General features: G+C 27.7%; 2 protein-coding genes across 2 annotated transcripts; both read right to left on the minus strand.

The window, feature by feature from the left end:
- Nucleotides 1-1844: 1844 nt before the first annotated feature.
- Nucleotides 1845-3263, minus strand: LOC108331195 (60S ribosomal protein L8-3). Its single transcript, XM_017565845.2, has 2 exons — nucleotides 2745-3263; nucleotides 1845-2348 (listed from the first exon to the last, which is right to left on the minus strand). Exons 1-2 carry the CDS (start codon nucleotides 3182-3184, stop codon nucleotides 2006-2008), a joined length of 783 nt encoding a protein of 260 aa, XP_017421334.1. The 5' UTR covers nucleotides 3185-3263; the 3' UTR covers nucleotides 1845-2005.
- A 14888-nt stretch (nucleotides 3264-18151) lies between these two features.
- On the minus strand, nucleotides 18152-19128 carry LOC108340792 (protein SMALL AUXIN UP-REGULATED RNA 12). The gene has a single exon (XM_017578376.2). It carries the CDS (start codon nucleotides 19031-19033, stop codon nucleotides 18716-18718), a length of 318 nt encoding a protein of 105 aa, XP_017433865.1. The 5' UTR covers nucleotides 19034-19128; the 3' UTR covers nucleotides 18152-18715.
- Nucleotides 19129-20602: the final 1474 nt, after the last annotated feature.

A 20602-nucleotide genomic window follows, 5' to 3' on the forward strand; every position in this document is an offset into this window, starting at 1 on the left:
GATGACCTAACAACTATTTTTAAATTCGACACTATACTCAAGTTGACATAACAACTAGTTTAAAATTTTAGACTATAAAAAGCAAATAATCAACCATACACCAAACAAGTTTAAGAATAATATTGATAGAAAAAAAAGAGAGACATACCTATTCACACAAAATAAAAAATGTTGTGAAAGAGAATATCAAACAGTAGAGCAAAATGAACATGTTATTTATTTGATTATTCTATAACAAAATTTCAAAATGGAAAGTAAATGCCTTACTTGTGAAAGAATTTGAAAGGTCATATTAACTATTTGAAAAAACACTGTTCCAATTTAATTCTTAAACTTTATAAAAATGAATACATATAATCTTCCTAACCAAATTACTTTTGATTTTCTTTTATATGTAAAACATGTATTAGGTTGATATTCCAATTCAAATGCGAGTCTAGAACATCTTTTAATAAGTCTAAGAAAATAAATATTATTGAATTAAAAAAACTATATTTATATATTCATTTATTTTTAAATTTTTAAGACCAAAATATTTTAAATTTTGGAATAATGACAAATTCTTGTGAAAGTTATTAGGTCGAGATTAAAAAACTGGTTAAAAGGAAAAGAATTGTCTTCATATAGTTTGTCGCTTGAATTAAAACTTTTAACTTAAGCAACAAATATAAAAAATAAAATAAATAAATTCAACATATTTCACAAACTTGGTTTACTTCACAAAAAGTGGTATAAAATCCTAAATTATCAATTTTAGACCTCCTATCCATATTTAAAAACTCTTGTATTCTTATTTTTTTTCTTTGATTTACACATTCTAATATAGATGTCTACAACCAATTACTCTGACAACTTCATAACTAGCCCACAAATGCCTTGGATATATAAAGAAAAAATCATTTACTAAAAAATAATAACAAAAAGGTGAAGAGAACGTACAGTTACACTGGTTCGTTAAAGTGCTCAATCTCAAATGAAAAATTGAAGAACATATCACATGCCTAGATTTACTTAAACTGTTGATATGGTATTGACTATATATCAAAGACCATCTTTCTAAATGTGTATACCTGAAATCTGTGTATGGATGGGAACAAATACAACTGAAGCAAGACAAAGACAGTGAGTTATTTTTTGTCTCAATGAATTCATGCAAATTTTGGTGTTCAACTCCTAGGACTTATGTGTTCTATTCATATGACATCGCTCTTTTGTTGTTCACAAAATTACTTGCACTTAGCTTTTTGAAGTGTGGTGCATATTATAATTATTTATATGTCCTTAAACTACTCATACAGTAACAATAAGTATTTCTTATATGGTAATAGTAGTGATCACATGTTACAAATTACTAAATCTAGAGAGTATGTTATTTAAATTAACTATTACAGAAATAAATATACGGACTTTTTTACATGAAGAGGAATACATACATACATGTATCATTGAATATACTATATATTTCTCTCTCGAATAACATAACATGGGTATAATAAAATCTTTAGACATTCCAACATAGACTCATCATAAATCATCTACCGCGCTAAAGCCACATGGTGGTAAGAAAATTTCATTAGTCATCTCTCAATTCACACAACCCCTCCAAAAGACGCTACTTGTCACCAAAATGGTAATATTTAAATTAGTTCAAAAACCTACACCCCATTCCACTTAAAATCTAAACTTACATAGAATTGTCACATCAATGCATCTGATAAAATCATTTTGCTTTTATCGAATTTAACCATTGCAAATGCAAAAAGCTAGAACGAATCGAAAAAACAAAACCCCGAGTGTCAACATAAACAATAACAGTGCCATCATGCAGCTATAAGACATGTAACTCAAACAAATATAAATGGCCGTCTATTAAAAACTCCATGTTTTGGGCAGAAAATGGTTTTCAAAAGAGAAGCCAATCAGATTAAAATAACAATCTATCAGAGAAAGAAAAACAAAACTGAAAAACGAGCAATCAAATATACCAATCCTAACAACACTCTCCTTAAGCCTTATCAGCCTTGGCAGCAGTTGCAGCAGCTTGTCCTCTAAGACGACCAGTCCTCCTAGCCGCAATGAGACCAACCTTTTGACCAGGAGGAGCATCACGCCTGACAGTACTGGCATGACCAATGTGCTGGTGGTTACCTCCTCCGTGGGGATGCTCAACAGGATTCATAGCAACACCACGCACCTTGGGCCAACAATTCCTCTTCACCCTAAACTTGTGGTAAGCATTTCCAGCCTTAAGAAGAGGCTTCTCAGTCCTTCCACCACCTGCAACTTGCCCAATCATGGCCCTGCAGTCACTCGGTACAATCTTCTTCGCACCAGATGGGAGCTTAATCCTGTACCAAAGCAGAAACCACAGTTAAAGCACACTCAAATGCACCCCTATTACAACAACATTGCACGAACCATTAAATCAATTCACCAAAATCCTAAACCATTCTTATCACTAAATTATATATTATTCTGTGCACTTTTATGAGAAGTGCTCTCCAAAAACAACAATCGAATTAAAACTCTTAAACCAATTCACCCAAATTCCCAACCTTCCACGTCCATGAATTAACATTTATGCTAAACACTTAAATCAAATATTAATCCAGCAAAGTACAATCAACCCACCACCAAATCCTAAACAATCCTACGAAATCCTAAACCAGTAAATTGTAAATTATAATGAGCAATTCAAAACTGAAAAATTTATCTTAACCAAAAAAAAAAACGCAGATACGAACCTAGAGGTGTCATTATCAGGGTTGTGACTGATAACGATGGCATAGTCACCGGAAGCCCTAGCAAAGACACCACGATCACCGACATGATGCTCAACGTTGCAAATAACAGCTCCTTCAGGGATAGAGCGAAGGGGCAAAACATTTCCAACTACGAGAGTGGCTTTCTTGCCACAGTATATGAACTGACCGGTATAAAGGCCTTCGGCAGCAACGAAGAGCTCGTTTTGCTTCTTGTATCTGAATGGGTGGCGGAAAGTCACCTTGGCAAGTGGGGCACCGCGGCCAGGGTCGTGAATGACGTCGGTAACGACACCCTTGAGGTAGCCATTCCGCTCCCCGAAGTCCAGGCTCCGGAAGCGAGCCGGTCCCTTGCGGTGGTGGGTGTGGGACTTGAAGACTGAACCCGCACCCTTACGCTGTGCACGAATCACACGTCCCATTGCAGTTCTGCAATGTTCGATAACCTACCGCTGAAATGGAATGAGAATTCTAGGTTAATGGAGACTTACATAGGACTAGTACTTTCAGTGTTTCAGTGATGCGTTTCCTTTTCTTGGACTTAGGTCAACATGGGCCGGCCCAAACCCCATAAGATTTGGATTGTGTAAGGTTATGGTATGGTTTGTTATCGGGAATGACATTATAATTCCGTTTTTTATAGTAAAAAAACTTATACTTTTTTTCTTATTTTTATTATTAAGCCTGATCAAATTCAAATTAATTTTTTAAAAATGGAGGTTGTTTTTTGAAATACTTCTACTTTAACTATTTAAATTTCTAGTATTTAAATCAACAAATTCAAAATAAAAAGGCAAAATATAGTTCTTAAAGAAGACACACGTGGAATATCTGAAGTACTTGATAGCCTTTTGTAGATATTACCGAGAAGTCACGGGCCCATTTTCTAAATAATAAAAATTTAAAAAAAATATAATATTTATTAAAACAAAAAATATTATTAAAATTATAAAAAAAGTAATCATAAAAATAATTATAAGAGATTAGTTTTTATTGTTTTTTATAATTTTATTGTGAATAGTTATTTAAATTTAAAAAAATTAAAAGAAAAACAATTATAAAACATAAAGGTATATATTAAGATCCAAATTATGTTAATATGATTGACAACTTTATTTTATTTTTTAATATTTTGAGTTGCATAATTATTTATTAAAATTTCATTAGAATTAAACAATTTCGGCAATTTGGACTTAATTGACTTTTTAAGTTAAAAATAATTAAATGAGAAAAAATGTTTGACGCAATTCATTGTTTTTTTTTCTAAAAGTAAGTAACGGAAAGGATAAGAAAAAAGAGATATAAAATATGTAAAATAGGAAACTTAAAAAAAAAATTAGACCCTTCTAAGAGAAGTGAATATTAGAAGGGAATATTTTTCCTAATAAATCATATATAAAATTATTAAAAAAATTGGACCATGTAAAATTTCGGGACCTTAGCATGTGTATGTGTGCCTTTTTTTCTATTATAGATAATTACTTTAATTTAAAAAACGATTAAATTTAAAAAAAAACTATTTAAATAATTAAAATAACAAAATAATTATTTTTTATTTAAAAAATAACTAAATTTAAGGTAACAGTAAAAGCATAATTATTTTAATTTAAAAAATATATGTAACAAAAATCCTCACTATACATAATTCTGATCTAACGAGATTTAGTACATGCTTTCACAAAAAAGACAAAAACTAACAGTTAATTCAACTAATCTAAAAATTTGTGAACCGTTAAAGAAATCAAATAAAAAATGGTAAAAGATGAAAGTAGGCTAAATAAAATAGTATAAAGCATTTGTTATTTTAAATAATATTACCATGTATGGTGGAAACTTAAATCTAAATAGTATATACTTTATTATTTTAAAGGTTAAAAGCTTATAAAAATATATTATTTTTAATCTTTAATTTTACTAAGTTATAATACTATATATTCTTTTATGTTTATATTTATATTATCTAATTATTTATACTATTTTATTGATACCAACTCAATCATTTTTCAATCAATGAACTTTTGAACCAGTGTCCTAATTATTAGTTTAGTGACTTATCTAAAGTCCACAACATATCAAAATCAAATTGATTAGGACTCTTGAATGAAAATATGAATTATAAGAGGAAATGTGAACTATAGTATGAAAATAACAATAATATTAATCCCCAAAAGAGGCATATCGGTATGAAACTAAAAATAATAATATTAATTATAATAATGAAAAAGATCATTCACTAAAAAAATAATAATGAAAAGATCAAGGGAACATAGACTTATGCTCGTTGGTTCAAGTGGTCTATCAGAAATGCAAATTGAAAAACACATCACATGAAAACTATTGACTATATATCAAAGACCATCTTTCAAAATGTGTGTACCTAAATTCCGTGTTTGGATGGGAACAAAAGCAACTAAAGGAAGACAAAAGACAGTGATTTATTTCTTGTCTCGACGAATTAATGCAAGTAGAAATCAAAGCTGAACAATTTGTTTGAATTTTGGGAGACACACTTGGCATTTTCAATTTATAAATACTTAGAAATGGTTTAGTTTTTGTGTTTGGTATAGGGTCTCTTTCATGATGATTTTTTTTGTGAGAAAAGAACATTACCTAACAGTAGGTTATTATCTATTTTGATTCACCCAAAGAAAATGCAATCCTTTTTGCTAAAGGTATTCTAGGCAATACATATACTTTTCAAATTCTAGTTGATTGGAATAAAATTAGGAATATAAGAAATACAAATTATGATTCGGCTCGTAATAGAATACATAAAGCAAATTATTACAGCTATTATTTTTCGAACATGAACAATTCATAATGTACGCAAATATGTTATATTATCAAACTTATCTTTCCCAAAAGAAACATGAGTATATCTTAAAACAGACTAATTCTACTTGAAAGCAAGAGAAAGTAACAACTTTGACAATTTTTTTTGGATTGAATAGGCAGAAACGATAGACATTAGTCTTTAAACAACAACTTCAAACAAAAAATTAATAATAAAGTGCAGATGAGTTTGAACTAAGGACTCTTTTTTCACTATCACAATGTGAAAGATATTTTTTTTAAGATGGAAATTGTTGAAAATCTACATATAAGTTTAAATTTTTTATTGAATAAATGTGAAAAAAATAAGTATCTATTACCTTAAGATTTTATTGAAGTGATGTTAATATATGATTTGAGTTGAGTTTGTGTTTTATTGGTGATATATTTTCTGAAGTATCTCCACTCGAAAAAACTTATCACGAATTCTTTAACTTTAAAGATGTTGGAACAAATATTGGCAGGGAAAACTTATTGGATTTTTCTTCTCTTTAAAGACCAAATGCATGATGAGAATGGATAGAACATGTGGAGTGAAGTTAGTTTCTTTTACTGAAGGATGACCACATGATGAAAGTTAGATCAATATATGATAAAGGGTATGAGATATAAATATGGAGAAAAAGGAGAATAAATAAGACAATAAGTGAAAAGAAAAAAATAAGATTGGAGGGTAATCACATTAAAACTAGAACAACATACAATGATCAATCTATATATATATTTAGTTTATTGAAAATCAAAATATGTTAGGAATTAAATCCAACATTAATATTAATTTTACCGTTGTTTTTGTTTATTTACTATTACATTCATTATATATATATATATATATATATATATATATATATATATATATATATATATATATATATATATATATGTCAAGTATAATAGTTATATTAGAAGTATCATTTCTTTATTCATCTTTCCTTGGTGTTATGTTTCTATATGGTATCAAGAGCTACAAATGATCCACCACGATTCTGAAAATTGTGGACATATTTTAGTCCTTTTGATCTCACATTGAGTAAGTCAACCAAGAACGATTCTTTATATTATGGTACAATTTCTTGAAGTGAAACAAGAAGATAGAAGAACCTCTAAAGTTTGATCGATAAGAAATGGTTGCAATGGATGAAATGATATAAGGAGCATTGCCCATCTTTTACAACAAGATGTTTGATGATTGGAGGATTAAGATGGTAGCCATCTTTGGTTTTCAAGATGTGGTTTCCAAGATGGGCTACCAAAACTAAGGTAGAAGGTCACTAGTGAGGAAAAGAATTGCAACATTTGTTTGAAACACATGAATACAAGATAAATGAAAGAAGACGCTTTCAAGAACAAGCTATCCAAATAAGGTCTAAATATAAAAGGAAAAGTAAAAAAAGTAAAGAAGGAAAGAAAGGGCACAAACAAAAGTCTAATAATAAGTCTAATGATTTTAATGATTGTACAAAGACTAAAGATCAAAAGGTGAATGTTTCTTCCTATGGAAGTAAGAAGAGGAAATTTGATAAAAGAAATTAACATGTTATAATTGTCAAAAATTTGGTCACTTTTTGTCGAGATTGTTGGGATGGAAAAAGAGTAAAGAATAAATTGAAAAATTAAACAAATTTGGTATAATATGAAAATTCTGATTCGGTGGAGATGATGTTAATGATTCATTGAAGATAAATCATCGTAGTATTTGAAATTAGAATTAGGATCTAAATTATTCATTATAATAACTAATTATTTTTTATTTTTAAAATTGGTTTCTATATAAATTTTTGTTGTTGTAGTGTTTATTATTATTTTTATCTCTAGTTCTACCTTTAAGTCTATTTAAGTGTATGCCTTTTGAAGGTTTAGTTAGAATTTTATAAGATATAATATAAGATCAATAATATTGAAATCTACAATATAAAAAATAATAATTGAAACTAGAAATATACCATTTGCATTTAAATAAAAAATACGAGATTTTAAAAATTAAAAACTACAATAGCTACCAAAAATATATGCTTATTTATAAAAGAGATCAAAACTAATTATACAAAAATACTTTTATTTCTGTCATCATTTGTATCTATTTACCTATTATTAAATAAATATTTATACTTAACACTCTTATAGTTAAATAAATTAGTACAACAGTTTTTCACGTTTGAACTACCACATAACTATTTTTAAAATTTTAACCTAAACTTAGTGAGCAAAGTTATGGGATACATTTATACATAGGACCACACAAGCCAATTCTGAATAGCATCTTTGGGACTCCCTGCCACAAAACCCCCACGATCATATGTAATCTTAAACTATCCAAATTAAAATTCAGAAAAAAAAGTTGTTCTGTATATTTATGAGGCTATGTTTGGTTTCACATCTGTTATTATTTGTTAAGCAGAGGACAAAAAAGAATTGAGGGTTTGATTTTTTGGACCCCAGACGATTCATTCCATAGACAAGGAGGTCCCATTTGCATTTACATCAAATTAAGTATATGTGTTTGTTTCTCATCATATCACAGCTCTATAATTTAACTGTGATATCATCAATTATGGAGTTTGTAAGGACTCTTTTGAGGTGCCACTGATATAGATCCAATGTCATATGTGCACCATAATTCTAATGTGGTGAAAAAGAAAATGATGTCACCACTAATGGTTTCGACACCTTTGTCCTTATATGTGGGCTCAGCTGGAAGCATAAATGAAACATTATTATCAAGAATGTTATGTTTGGATTTAGACCCTCTAACTTCCTTAATCATGCTTCGGATGAAATTCCAAACTCCTACTATTTCAGTTCATACGAATTTAGTTAGTTCATATACTTGTTAGCTTATATATATATATAATAAAGGACATGTAAAATTTATATATACAATTTTTTTTCTGATAAGTTTAGGTTTCAGAAGTTTTCTCAGATTTAAATATTTCAAACTAAAAAAGCACTTATCAATGCATATTTACTAATATGTGAGGGAGAGATCTGCTATGCCATGTTGCATTTTGTCTCTGTTAATTATGTGCAGGTTTGCAGGAAGGACATGCTGAAGAAATGATAATGACAGACTACATGTTAAGGTCTTTAATCGGTTGGAATGAATATTATTCTAAGATAAAGGTGAAGATATGTCATATAGGATAGTAAAAAATAAATCAATAGAAAATGCAAATATATGAACAAATTTTATGGTAAGAGAAGTGTAAAGGAAAACTAATAATAAATGCTAAGAAGTGAATTTGAAGTCTAACTTAATCCCATAAAATTAGTTTATAAAGTAAGGTTTGCACACAATATTGTTAGGATAAGCTCTAACATAACTCTGATACCAAATTAAGAAGTAGACTTTAAGCTAACTCAACTCTACAAAATGGGCTTAGGTGAGGTTTACACTCACTTATATACTATAATTTAATCTTATCTTTATTCTGATATTCCAACAATATACAGGTCAATCTCACACCAATACTGTTGAACTTATTCTAAAGTTGAATAAGTAATTATGAGATTAGATAGTGAATTTTTTTTAAGAGATATGGATAATATAATGTAATAAAGAATATGTGATTTATATATATAACTTGTATATTAAAAAGTTGAAATACATATAAGTATTTGTGGATAGAAAAAGAAAGTGATAAGAAAGTTTGAATCCCATGAGATAGAAGCTACTAACGGCAAGATAAGAAAGAAATTAATGTTTGATGTCGTGACTAGGAGCCATCTTTTCCAATGGTAGGATACTTCTCCTACTTTGTGTTATTATATATATTCCATTGGTGAATAAAACTTTCTTTCAATGAGAAAAGAGAATGTGACATTATGGTCAATTATGTATCAATTATTATATGATTAATCACGACGAACACAGTGGTGACCATGAACTAAGTCCTTAGAAAGTTGTTTTCAATTTCATGGTATACCATACTGTTCAATACAAAAAAAAAAAGCATATCAGTTATGTTAGGATCCAGTGGTTCCTTTCCTTACAAAGAACATTTATATTGATGAAGAAAATGAAGGTGTTGACGACAGAGAACATATTCACCAAGCAGAAAACTCTCCCCATTTATTACTGTGTCGTGGTTTCAAGGAACCACTATATTGCATGGATCAAAGGCTCACCCATAAATAATCAGATAAATTCGTAATCTCTGGAACATTAAGCCTGAAAGGTATGTTTTTCCCAAAGGATGAATCTAAGGTTCCTCTCGAACGATGACTTGAAAGACGGATATACTTTTCGATCAAACCATCAATAATGACATCTATTGAAATTGTATGGTATATCAATTATTCAGATCGATCAGTACACTTTTTGGGCATATCATTCTTGAGTTGATTACTCTTGAATGGTTCATTTTTATCGATTTTTCTAGTCGATTACATTGTTTAATCATACTAATTGATTACCTTAATGATCACTTGACCAAGTGATTGTCGACTGATTGTAAAATAAGGATCAGATTAGTCACTAGTCAATAATAATCAAAAATCAACAAATTAATGTTATTAATCTATAACAATTATTATAAATAAAAGTTTAAAATATAATTGATCATATATATATATATATATATATATATACATTATAATACCTTTCTGATTAGTAATGTACTTACTATAATATTTAATATTGAAGTACTTTCTCCATATACTATCCGAAGAATTTTGAAATTACAAACGAAACTTTTAAAATCGAACGAAAAAAAATAGAAGTGATACAAAACAAACAACTGAAAGCATCGATATTACAAAATTAGAAACCAAATTTTTTTTTTCAATTTTAATACAACTTAGTCTGAGAATTCTATATTTTACATTAGATAATATCAAGAAAATTAAACACTTTGTTAAAAAAATTTATAAATATCTTATTTTAAAATTTTAGATAAAGAATCTCAAAACCTTATTTATATGTCTCTTAATATATATATATATATATATATATATATATATATATATATATATATATATATATATATAATTATTCATTAAAATCATTTTTAAGTGAGATTAGACCCTAGGAAGTTATTAATTGCTTAATTCATTTCAAACTCTATATCTTTTAATCTTACCGACTAAAACAAATACAGCAAACAAATATATATACAAGTATTAAGATGGATCAATTTTAAGTATAAAAATAAAAAAATAAAATTTAGTAAACAATAAGAACCTGAGAAGTAATCAATCTTCTTCTTATTTTTAAATTATTAATAATTATAATTTGTAATAAAATGGTTTCATTAAATATTTGTTTTGTTTTGATGGAAGAATTAAATATTATTTATGGATATTTATTAATTGATGAAACTTACAAACATTATATACCAAATCGACACGTGACAAAAGAAAAATATTATTAAATATATTAAAATTTCAAATATATTAATAAATATGTTATCTTTCTGCACGCTTTTTTATAATATCTTTTTCTTATATATCGCCTTCATTTTACTTGTTAGGAGATTTTAATATGTTTTCATACTCAGGCACACGAACATGAGTTCTATGATTTTAACATGTTTTTAATGTTCCAACTGTCAAAAAATTATTCAATTGTTGATAGTTATTGTCCTCAGATATAATTTAGAAACTAATATAATTTAGTCAAATTTAATCTATTTCTAGAATAGTTACTAATAATTTTTAGAAAACAAATGTACCAATTTTTTTTTATAAATTCAGTTATATATGATATTGTTAATTATTTTCTTTAAAAATAATTAATATCTTATATGTAAATATTTTCTTTTATATTTTATCATTTGAAAGAAAAAAAAAATATTTTATATAAATTTTGATACTTATATATTCATATTGAATTCTGGTTGGTCAGTCTTTACATTCTGAATCTGTTTCTGGTGCACATAAATAGGATATTTCTTTCTCAATAGGATTTATTTAATTCACAAAAGTGATATGGTTGAAATTTTGATTAAAAAATACAAGCGCCTACCAGAAATCGATTTGTAAATCACAATAATTTATCCTCACGTTTCTTTATGGAGAACTGTCAAAGTCAACTTAATTTATATGTGTTGACTAACTGTATAATAAATTAAAAATGAGTTAGTTGAATTTGATCAATGAGTAAAATTTTTTATAATTTAACTCAATTTACTACATATTAATCAATTTAATGTTTTATTCTTTTAATTTATTTTATATATTTATTGTATAAATTAATTTAACTTATTTTTTTATAACATCATCAAAGTTTAGTTATCCTTTTAGATAAACTTTTTCGTAAAAAAATATAAAAATAATAGTTAAAAATTAAAAATATAAACCTATATAAATAAATAAATTAAACATCTAATTATTCAGATATTACTAAACATAAACACTTTAATATTTAAAAAATAAAATCATTAACCTGTATTATTAATTATAACAAAAATAATGAGAGTTGTCTAAATATAAAATGGATAAATATAAGTAGGCTTAAAATATGATTTTATTTTTAACTTTTTTTAATTTAAACATTTTTATATAATAATTTTATTTTGCCCTTTTTTTTGTCTAAATCTTTTTAGATATTATTTTTTAACCACGAAATAAAGTGATTTAGACAAGTATAAAATATATTATTAAAGACAAAAAAATAATTTGAGACGAATTTTTTTTAAAAAAACTCTTTAAAATTAAACAAAAAAACATTTAAATCACATAATAATGGTTAACAAATCATTTTTTTCTTATATTGTATGCTATAAAATTGGACTCACCTATCATCTCCTTTCTATAAATTGCTAACTAGTTAATTTAAAATATTTACATATGATTTTTGAAATAATTATCATAAAAATAAAAAAAAAATGTTAAATGCTTATTTTGACATATTTTCTCATCAAATTCATACATAACTCTTAGTTAAAGAATTTTTTCCTTACTAAATGATGGAGTCACGTATAAAAACAAATTCTTAAAATGAAGTAAACAATTATTTGTATAAGGAAACAAAAATAATGTATTATATTTTAGGAATATACTTGTTCGTGTCCTCAATTCATAAAACTTATATTTTAGATATGATGAGAATATAAACAATTTTATTGTTGGTAAAGACATATTTAAAAACCTTATAAGCTTAAATTCATGGATGCTTCTAAATTAAGGAGTGATAAATTGAACTTAATGAAAAAAAATTAGGTTTGAAGTAAAAAAAGTCTCACACTTTATGGGAGAATGGTTGAAGTTGAAAAATGAGTTGAAATGTCATTACATAAAAATAAGGGTGGTAATGTGGGATAGCTATACAAGAAAAGTAGGATAAATTGAAATTTTGTACATGTTGACCCGCTTAAGTCTATTTATATACGGTGCTAGTGCACATGTTCTCCTTTTCTTCACTGGCAGCAAAACAATCTCCTCCTTAACCAGCAACAATGTGTGCCTTCTCTTTCTCTTAACTAGTGATGAAGTGGCCAACATCCTATGTTTCTCTTCATGGACCATGAAGTGCATTGCTTCCTAGCCAGCAATGACAGTGAGCGTCCTTTGTTCCACTTACTAATGACAAACAATTACAATACCCTTTGCTTGTTATATATGTGTTTTTTCCCTTTCACTTTTATGCAATTTGATTTAGTTTATAATTTGTCTTCTACTTTTATGTAGGAAATAACATGTATCTTTCAAGTTTGATTTAATTTGTATTTATACAATTTCAAAGAAAATTTCATAACATCGAATAGAACATTCAAAACTTTAAACTCATGCAGGCCAAAGCTAGTCAACTCACAAGCTAGGAAGTATGTGAGGCGGACCAACCTAACCCACATTTTAAGGGTCAAGTGTAAGGCTAACCTAAACGGGTTGGGTTGACTCGCATTGTCACCCCTACATACAAATAAAAAATTAAGAAAATATAATTGGGAAAGCCAACAAATATATACTACAAGAATTTCATTAATTATCAATGAAATAATACTATCAACGAAAACAAATATGCTAATAAATTTTTTTTTATCGATGGATTTCACATTTTTATTTTCTAACGGATACTTATGTCAGTACAAAATTCGTTTGTAAAATCTGTAAGAAAAATTCATCGATAAATTACAATTATTATTATTGATGGATATTTTTGTCTGTAACTTATCATCACAATTACTAACAACTAAAGTCGTCAAAATTGTCAATCGATAAATTATATTAAGGGGAGATGAGTGTAAAAAAGAAAAAAAAAGAGGAGAAAGAGGAGGAAGAGATAATGATGGTGGAGGAGGAGGAGGTGACTTAGTGGTAACATAGAGGCTTGTTGGTGATGTATAGGTGGAGAAAGTTGGTGACAATAACGATGGTTACCAGAGTTAGAAAAGGAGGTGAGAAGGAGGATGAGGTGCAGGAAGAAGAAGAAAAATAGGAGGAGAATAAGATATTAAAATAAGAAAATAACTTAGAAGAGGCGGTAGCGTGACAATGTAATGATGACGAGGAGAAAAAAGATGAAGAAATAAGGGAAAAGGAAGAAGAAGAATGAAACCAGTCACACATTTTAAGACTCATGTTACTAGAGAACATTTATTAACGACCATTTAGCGATGAATTTATGATCGTTAGTATTTATCAACAAATATTTTTACCCATTGATAAAGTTTATCGACAACCACTTTACCAACGAATTTCTACTCGATGATATTCTGTCAGTAAACATAAGATAAATTATGTTTGTCAGTAATATGCAATTTTTTATAATAATATTACCATGTAAAATTTTATGTTGAAGGTAATTTCAATTTTACTTGGTCTTACCATTGGCTCTAACCTATAAAGGAAGATTTCTCTAATAAAGGTGCACAAACTTCACCTGATTAGTTGATTTTGTAAAATTAAGTTAAGTTTAAATTTTATTTCTTAAGACAATATCAAGTCATTTAAAGTCTATCTTGACGAGAATTGTTCTCTGTTGGATCTATTGTGTCACCTGCTATTAGGAGATTTATTGTTTGTTAGGTTTATCATGTCACCCCGTTATCGAGATGTTATCAAACTATCTATTAATGTTAAATCTCATACTTAATATACATATGTTTTGACATGAGAAGGTGTCTTGACAATCCTACGTCAATTAAAGATAAAACAAGTTTGTAATATTAAAATGAGGGGGCAAACTTCGTTTTCCAACTCTATTTGTAAAATTGATTTAGATTTCTTAAACAATACTAATGGAACTATCAAAGTCAACCTAATTTATATGAGTTGACTAATATTAAATTAAAAGTGAATTTGTTTAATTTGATAATGGGTAAAAAAAATTATATTCCACTAAATTTATTATAGATTAATGGATTTATTGTTTTAATTTTTAATTTATTTTATATATTTATTGTAGTGGATTAATTTAACTTGGTTTTATATAATAACATCATTAAAATTCATTTATCTTTGCATACAAAATTTCTCATAAAAAGTTATAAAGATAATAATTGGAAATCAAAAATCTAAATTTATACAAAAAAGTAAATTATGCATATATTTATTCACACAATATTGAAAAAACATTCTAATATTTAAAAAATAAAATCATTATACTGTATTATTAAATAATAAATAATTATAATAAAAAAAATAACAAAAATAATAAAGAGGTTTCTAAATATATAATGGATAAAATTAAGTAGGCTTAAAATATGATTTTATTTCAAACTTTTTTTTTTAAAATTTTAACATATGTATCTAATAATTTTATTTTGCTTTTTTGTCTAAATTTTTTAGATAGTATTTTTTAATCACGAAATAAAGTGATTTAGATAAATAAAATATATTAAATAAAAAAAATAATTTGAGACGAAAACAAAATTTAAAAACTCCGTAAAATTAAAAACAAAACATTTAAATCACATAATAATTGTTAACAAATCATTTTTTTTCTTATATCGTATGCTATTAACATTTGACTCATCTATCATTTTCTTTCTATAAATTGCTAATTAGTTAATTTAAAATATTTACATATGATTTTTGAAATGATTATCATAAAAAAGAAGTAAAATGTTAAATGGTTATTTTGACATATTTTCTCATCAAATTGATATACCATAACTCTTAGTTAAAGAATTTTTTTTTCTTACTAAATGGTGGAGTCTCACGTATAAAAAAATTTCTTAAAATGAAGTAAACAATTATTTGTGAAAGAAAAAAATAAAGAATTTATTATCTTTAAAGAATATATTTCTTTGTGTCTTTAGTTCATAAAACTTATATTTTAGATAGGATGAAAATATAAACAATTTTATTGTTGGTAAAAGTACATTTAAAAACCTTATAAGCTTAAATTCATGTATGCTTCTACATTAATGAGTGATAAATTGTACTTAATGAAAAAATTAGGTTTAAAGTACAGGAAAAGTCTCATTTATGGGAGAATTGTTGAAGTTGAAGTATGAGTTGAAATGTCTATTACATAAAAATAAGGGTGGTAATGTGGAATGGGTCATGCGAGCTCGTAGGGCTACAAGAAAAAGTGTGGGACAAATTCAGATTTTGAATGTGTTGATCCGCTTAAGTCTATCACATATAACTTGCAGTCTGCTGGTCTATAACCAAAGGCAACATGTGTACCCATTTTGAATTTTTCCTACACAAAGGTTATCCCCAAAATGTAACAACGGACTCAAGTCAATCACAATATGTTTCTCGTCGCAACCAGCGACGCCAATGCATGTGTTCTCCTTTTCTTCACCGACGATGAAGTGGTCTTCTCACTAGCAAGCAACGGTGCACGTCTTCTCCTACTCTTCATTGGTGACGGAGTTGTCAATGTCCTATGTTTCTCTTCATCGACAACGAAGTGCGTCCCTTCCTAGCTAGCAATGACGACCAACGTCTTTTATTTCCCATACCAATGACGAACCACATCAATTCCCTTTGCTTGTTATATATGTATTATTTGCCTTTCACTTTTATGCAATTTGATTTAGTTTATAATCTGTCTTTTACTTTTGTGTGGGAAATAACAGGTATTTTTCCAATTTAATATATTTGAGAAATTTCAAAAGTAATTTCATAACATCGAAGAGAATATTCAAAACTTTAAACTCTTGAAGGACAAAGTGAGTTGGCTCACAGGCTAGGCTGTTTGTGGGGAGGTTCAGGCTAACCTGCATTTTGAGAGTCAAGTGCAAGGCTGGCTTAAACAAGTTGGACCAACTCCCATTGTCACCCCTACATACAAATGACAAATTGAACAAAATATAATGGATAAAGCCAACAAATATATACTATGAGAATTTCATTAATTATCAACTAAATATTTCCGACGAAAACAAATATGCCAATAATTTAAGTTTATTGATGAATTTCACATTTTAATTTTTTGACGAATACTGTCATTGGTATGAAATTCGTTTGTAAAATTTGTGAGAAAGATTCAATAAATTACAATTGTTATTATTGATGGATATTTTGTTAATAACTTATAATTATAATTACCGACAACAGAAGTCGTTAGAATTGTCCATCGGTAAATTATATTAAAGGGAGATGAGCGTGAAGAAGAAGAAAAGAGGAGGAGGAGATGGTGGTGGCTTGGTGGTGATGTAGAGGCTTGCTAGTGAAGTGTAGGTGTTAAGACGTTGGTGATAGTAACGATGGCCGGAGTTAGAGAAAGAGATGGAGGAGGGGGATAATGAAGTGGAGGAAGAGGAAGACAAATCGAAGGAGAATAAGATACCTTAAGATGACAATGACTTAGAAGGGACGGTAATGGCGTGACAACACAATGATGGCGAGGAGGAAAAAGATGAAAAAATTAAAAACAAGGAAGAAGAAGAATGAGACAAATCTCACATTTTAACAATGGATGTTACTAGCGAACATTTATCAATGACTATTTAGCGATGAATTTGTTGTAATTGGTATTTATTGACAAATTTATTATCCATCGATAAAATTTATCGATAACCACTTTACAAACGAATTTCTACCGAACAATAATTCGTCAATAAACACAAGATAGATTATGCTCGCCAGTAATATGTAATTTTTTATAGTAATATTATCTTGTAAAACATTATGTTGAAGGTAATTTCAAGTTTTTTCTATCATTGACTCTAACCTACAAAGGAAGATTTCTCCCATAAGAGAGAACAAACTTCACATGATGAGTTGATTTTGTAGGGTTAAGTTTAAAGTTTGTTTCTTAACATAATATTAAAGTCATTTAAATTTTATCTTAACGAGATTTGTTATTTGTTGGATATAATGTCATTTGCTATTGAGAGATTTATTTTTGTTAGATATATCATATCATCCGCTATTGAGATGTTATCGGATTATCCATTAATGTTTATCTCATACTGAATATTCATATGCCTTAACATGCAAAAATATGTTAAGAATTCTACATCAATTAAAATAAAATAAATTTATAATATAAAAATGAGTATAAACTTCATTTTACAAATAGATTTGTAAAATTGATTTAAATTTCTTAAAAAACACTAATGAAAACAATTAAGAGAAATAAAAATGAAAAAGAAAATAAGGGAGAAAGAGTGAAGTCCACTCATAAATTAATATTTTATATATTATCTAAGTGTGTAAATGAGATGTAAATCACCATTTTAAATTCATGGATAATTTTTCTTTTAACAAAAATAATAAAATTATTGCTTCATTTCATATGTATGAGTTTCGAGGGTGGGATATTACGGGAAAGCAGGTGTGGATAAATAAAATGCTTATAAAATACAACATTATATTAGAAAACTGTATTTGACTTTACAGGTGTTGTTGTCACATCGGCATTAGTAACATCGATCGTGGCATCGAAACTCAGCCATGCAACTTTGAAAAGAATGAGAAAGAACCAATAATTCTTTCACGCACCACACATTTGAATGTCTGAAATAAGCTCTTCTTGGGAGAAAACTAATCACACATCTTTCAATTTTCATTTACGAAGCCAATGACTTCAACCAGAGTGAAAATAAAGAGGGGATTGAGTTTTTGAAGCTAAAAATAAGATTAAATAAACGTAGAACTGAGTTTTTAGAAGTGGCAATCTAATTAAGAAATGAAATGAGATGCAGGAAGTTATATACAATTAGAAAAGCAAAAGTAAAAATGTTATTTGGTGCTTAGAAAATGGTACTTGAGAGAAGGGTAAATTATGATCTAATCATTGAGGTAAGAAACTCAAAAACAACTTCATCACATGGGATGGTAAGGCCCATATCATGATTGAAGCCAAACTCCTCTTCAGCTCTTTGGAGAAGAGTTTGAAACTGTGGATGAGCCAACCATGAAATTGGGACAATATATCTTGTCCTGTTTTCACCAACATACACTGCAAAGTGCCCTTTTGGCACATCTTCTGGAAGACCCTCTTCATCGTATCCCTGTTTCTTTCCAAAACTCGAACACCTTCTCACTATTTGCTTTATCACTTCTGCTTGCGGTAGCTTAGTGGATTTTCTTATGGCCATTATGCTCTGTTCTTCTGTTACTTGCTCTGAAACTTTTTCTCAAAAACAGGGGAGAAGGATATCTTAAGTGTTTGTTTGATTCGTGAGAGTGTGGAAATGAGACGCATTTATCGTTGGTGAATGTGGAGAAGAGAAAATGAGGAAGAGAAACAGGGTCACGTGGATGTGGGGACATGTAGCAGACCACGTCCAAAATGCTCGTACATGTCTCTCACAATTGCAAGCATCAAAGGAAAAGATTCAGATTTTTCTTTACAAAAATTATACCTGTATTAGTCATACAAATGTACAATGCAACAAATTCATGCCTTTAATTATTATTTTTTTCTATTTCCAAGTTTCACTTTAAATTAATCTAATTCAGTATTTGGATAACCATTATTTTCATAAACAAAAATATCCAACCATTCAATTTTGGATTCAACATATTTGTCTCTTATTGAAATATACATAAGTTGAAAAATATAAGACATTTTTCAAATATTTCACATCTTTAAAATTTGAGAATAATTAATAATAAAATTAAATATATTTTTAATCTTTAAATTTGAATACAAAATTTAAATTTCTTTATTTTAAATTTAATACAAGATGATCATCACACTTAAACAAATAAATAGATATACTTTTTCAAATCTAATTACATGGTATTTTATGGTAATGATTAAGTTGTTTATATTATTTAATAAGGACTTAATACATAAAAAGAAATAATGTAATTAGTTGAACAATTTATATATATTTTTTTAAAATTTAGAAAGTAAAATGTATTAAAATTTAAAATAAAAAATCTAATATTATACCAAAGTTTAAGATTAGGATAATAATAAAATATTTAAGATCAATCTTAACTTTTAAAAAGAAAAAGTATCGAAAGCAGGTTGAAAAGTTGGAGATTTATTAGTGGTGGAGATTTAAAATGGTGGAAATTGAAAGATTTAATTATTGAAAAGAGTTAATAAATGATTTTGGATGTAATGAGGACAAGAAAAAGGATAGAATGAAACTTAGGTATTGTTGTGATGGATAACACAAACCTGCTTTATACAACTCACTTCACTCTGTCCCATCACATTATGCTTCTCTAAGGATTCCCAAATAGTGATTAAGCTCAAAGTCATACCAAATTATCTAATTCTCAACTCAATTAGATATCCCATAATAGATAAATCACATTAGTGTTAATAAAAGTCCTCATCCTGCAATCCAAACACCAAAAACATTGCAAATGAAAAATAAAATTTTGAAATAGTTAGGAGATGAAATATATTCCATGGAATAAAAAATAATAATGAGGCATATTTAATGCACCGGCGAAGTTGTGTTATGAAAGAATTGAGATATAAGAGGAAATTAAAATCCAAGTTGTATGGTTGAGGTCTTAGGTTGTTACTTCCCTGAAAAGGAAGGTGGGACACTTTCCTTCTTAGACTCTTTTCAGATTCATGTCTGTGCCAAATCTCATCTCCAAATATTATCTCATTTTTCAATGAATCTCTTTTCAAAATATATTCACTTTACTCTCTGCTTTCACCCAATCTTCATTCTGCTTCTTAACTTTCTCAAATA

This window comes from Vigna angularis, chromosome 1 (genome assembly GCF_016808095.1).
Source record: "Vigna angularis cultivar LongXiaoDou No.4 chromosome 1, ASM1680809v1, whole genome shotgun sequence".
NCBI classification, from domain to species: Eukaryota; Viridiplantae; Streptophyta; class Magnoliopsida; order Fabales; family Fabaceae; genus Vigna; species Vigna angularis.

Excerpts from the sequence above, each read along its gene's own strand:
- LOC108340792 (XM_017578376.2), bottom strand. The coding sequence starts at position 19,033 with ATGGCCATAAGAAAATCCACTAAGCTACCGCAAGCAGAAGTGATAAAG.
- LOC108331195 (XM_017565845.2), bottom strand. The coding sequence starts at position 3,184 with ATGGGACGTGTGATTCGTGCACAGCGTAAGGGTGCGGGTTCAGTCTTC. Across the intron at positions 2,349-2,744 it reads CCTGATAATGACACCTCTAG|GATTAAGCTCCCATCTGGTG; the intron begins GTTCGTATCTGC and ends GCTTTGGTACAG.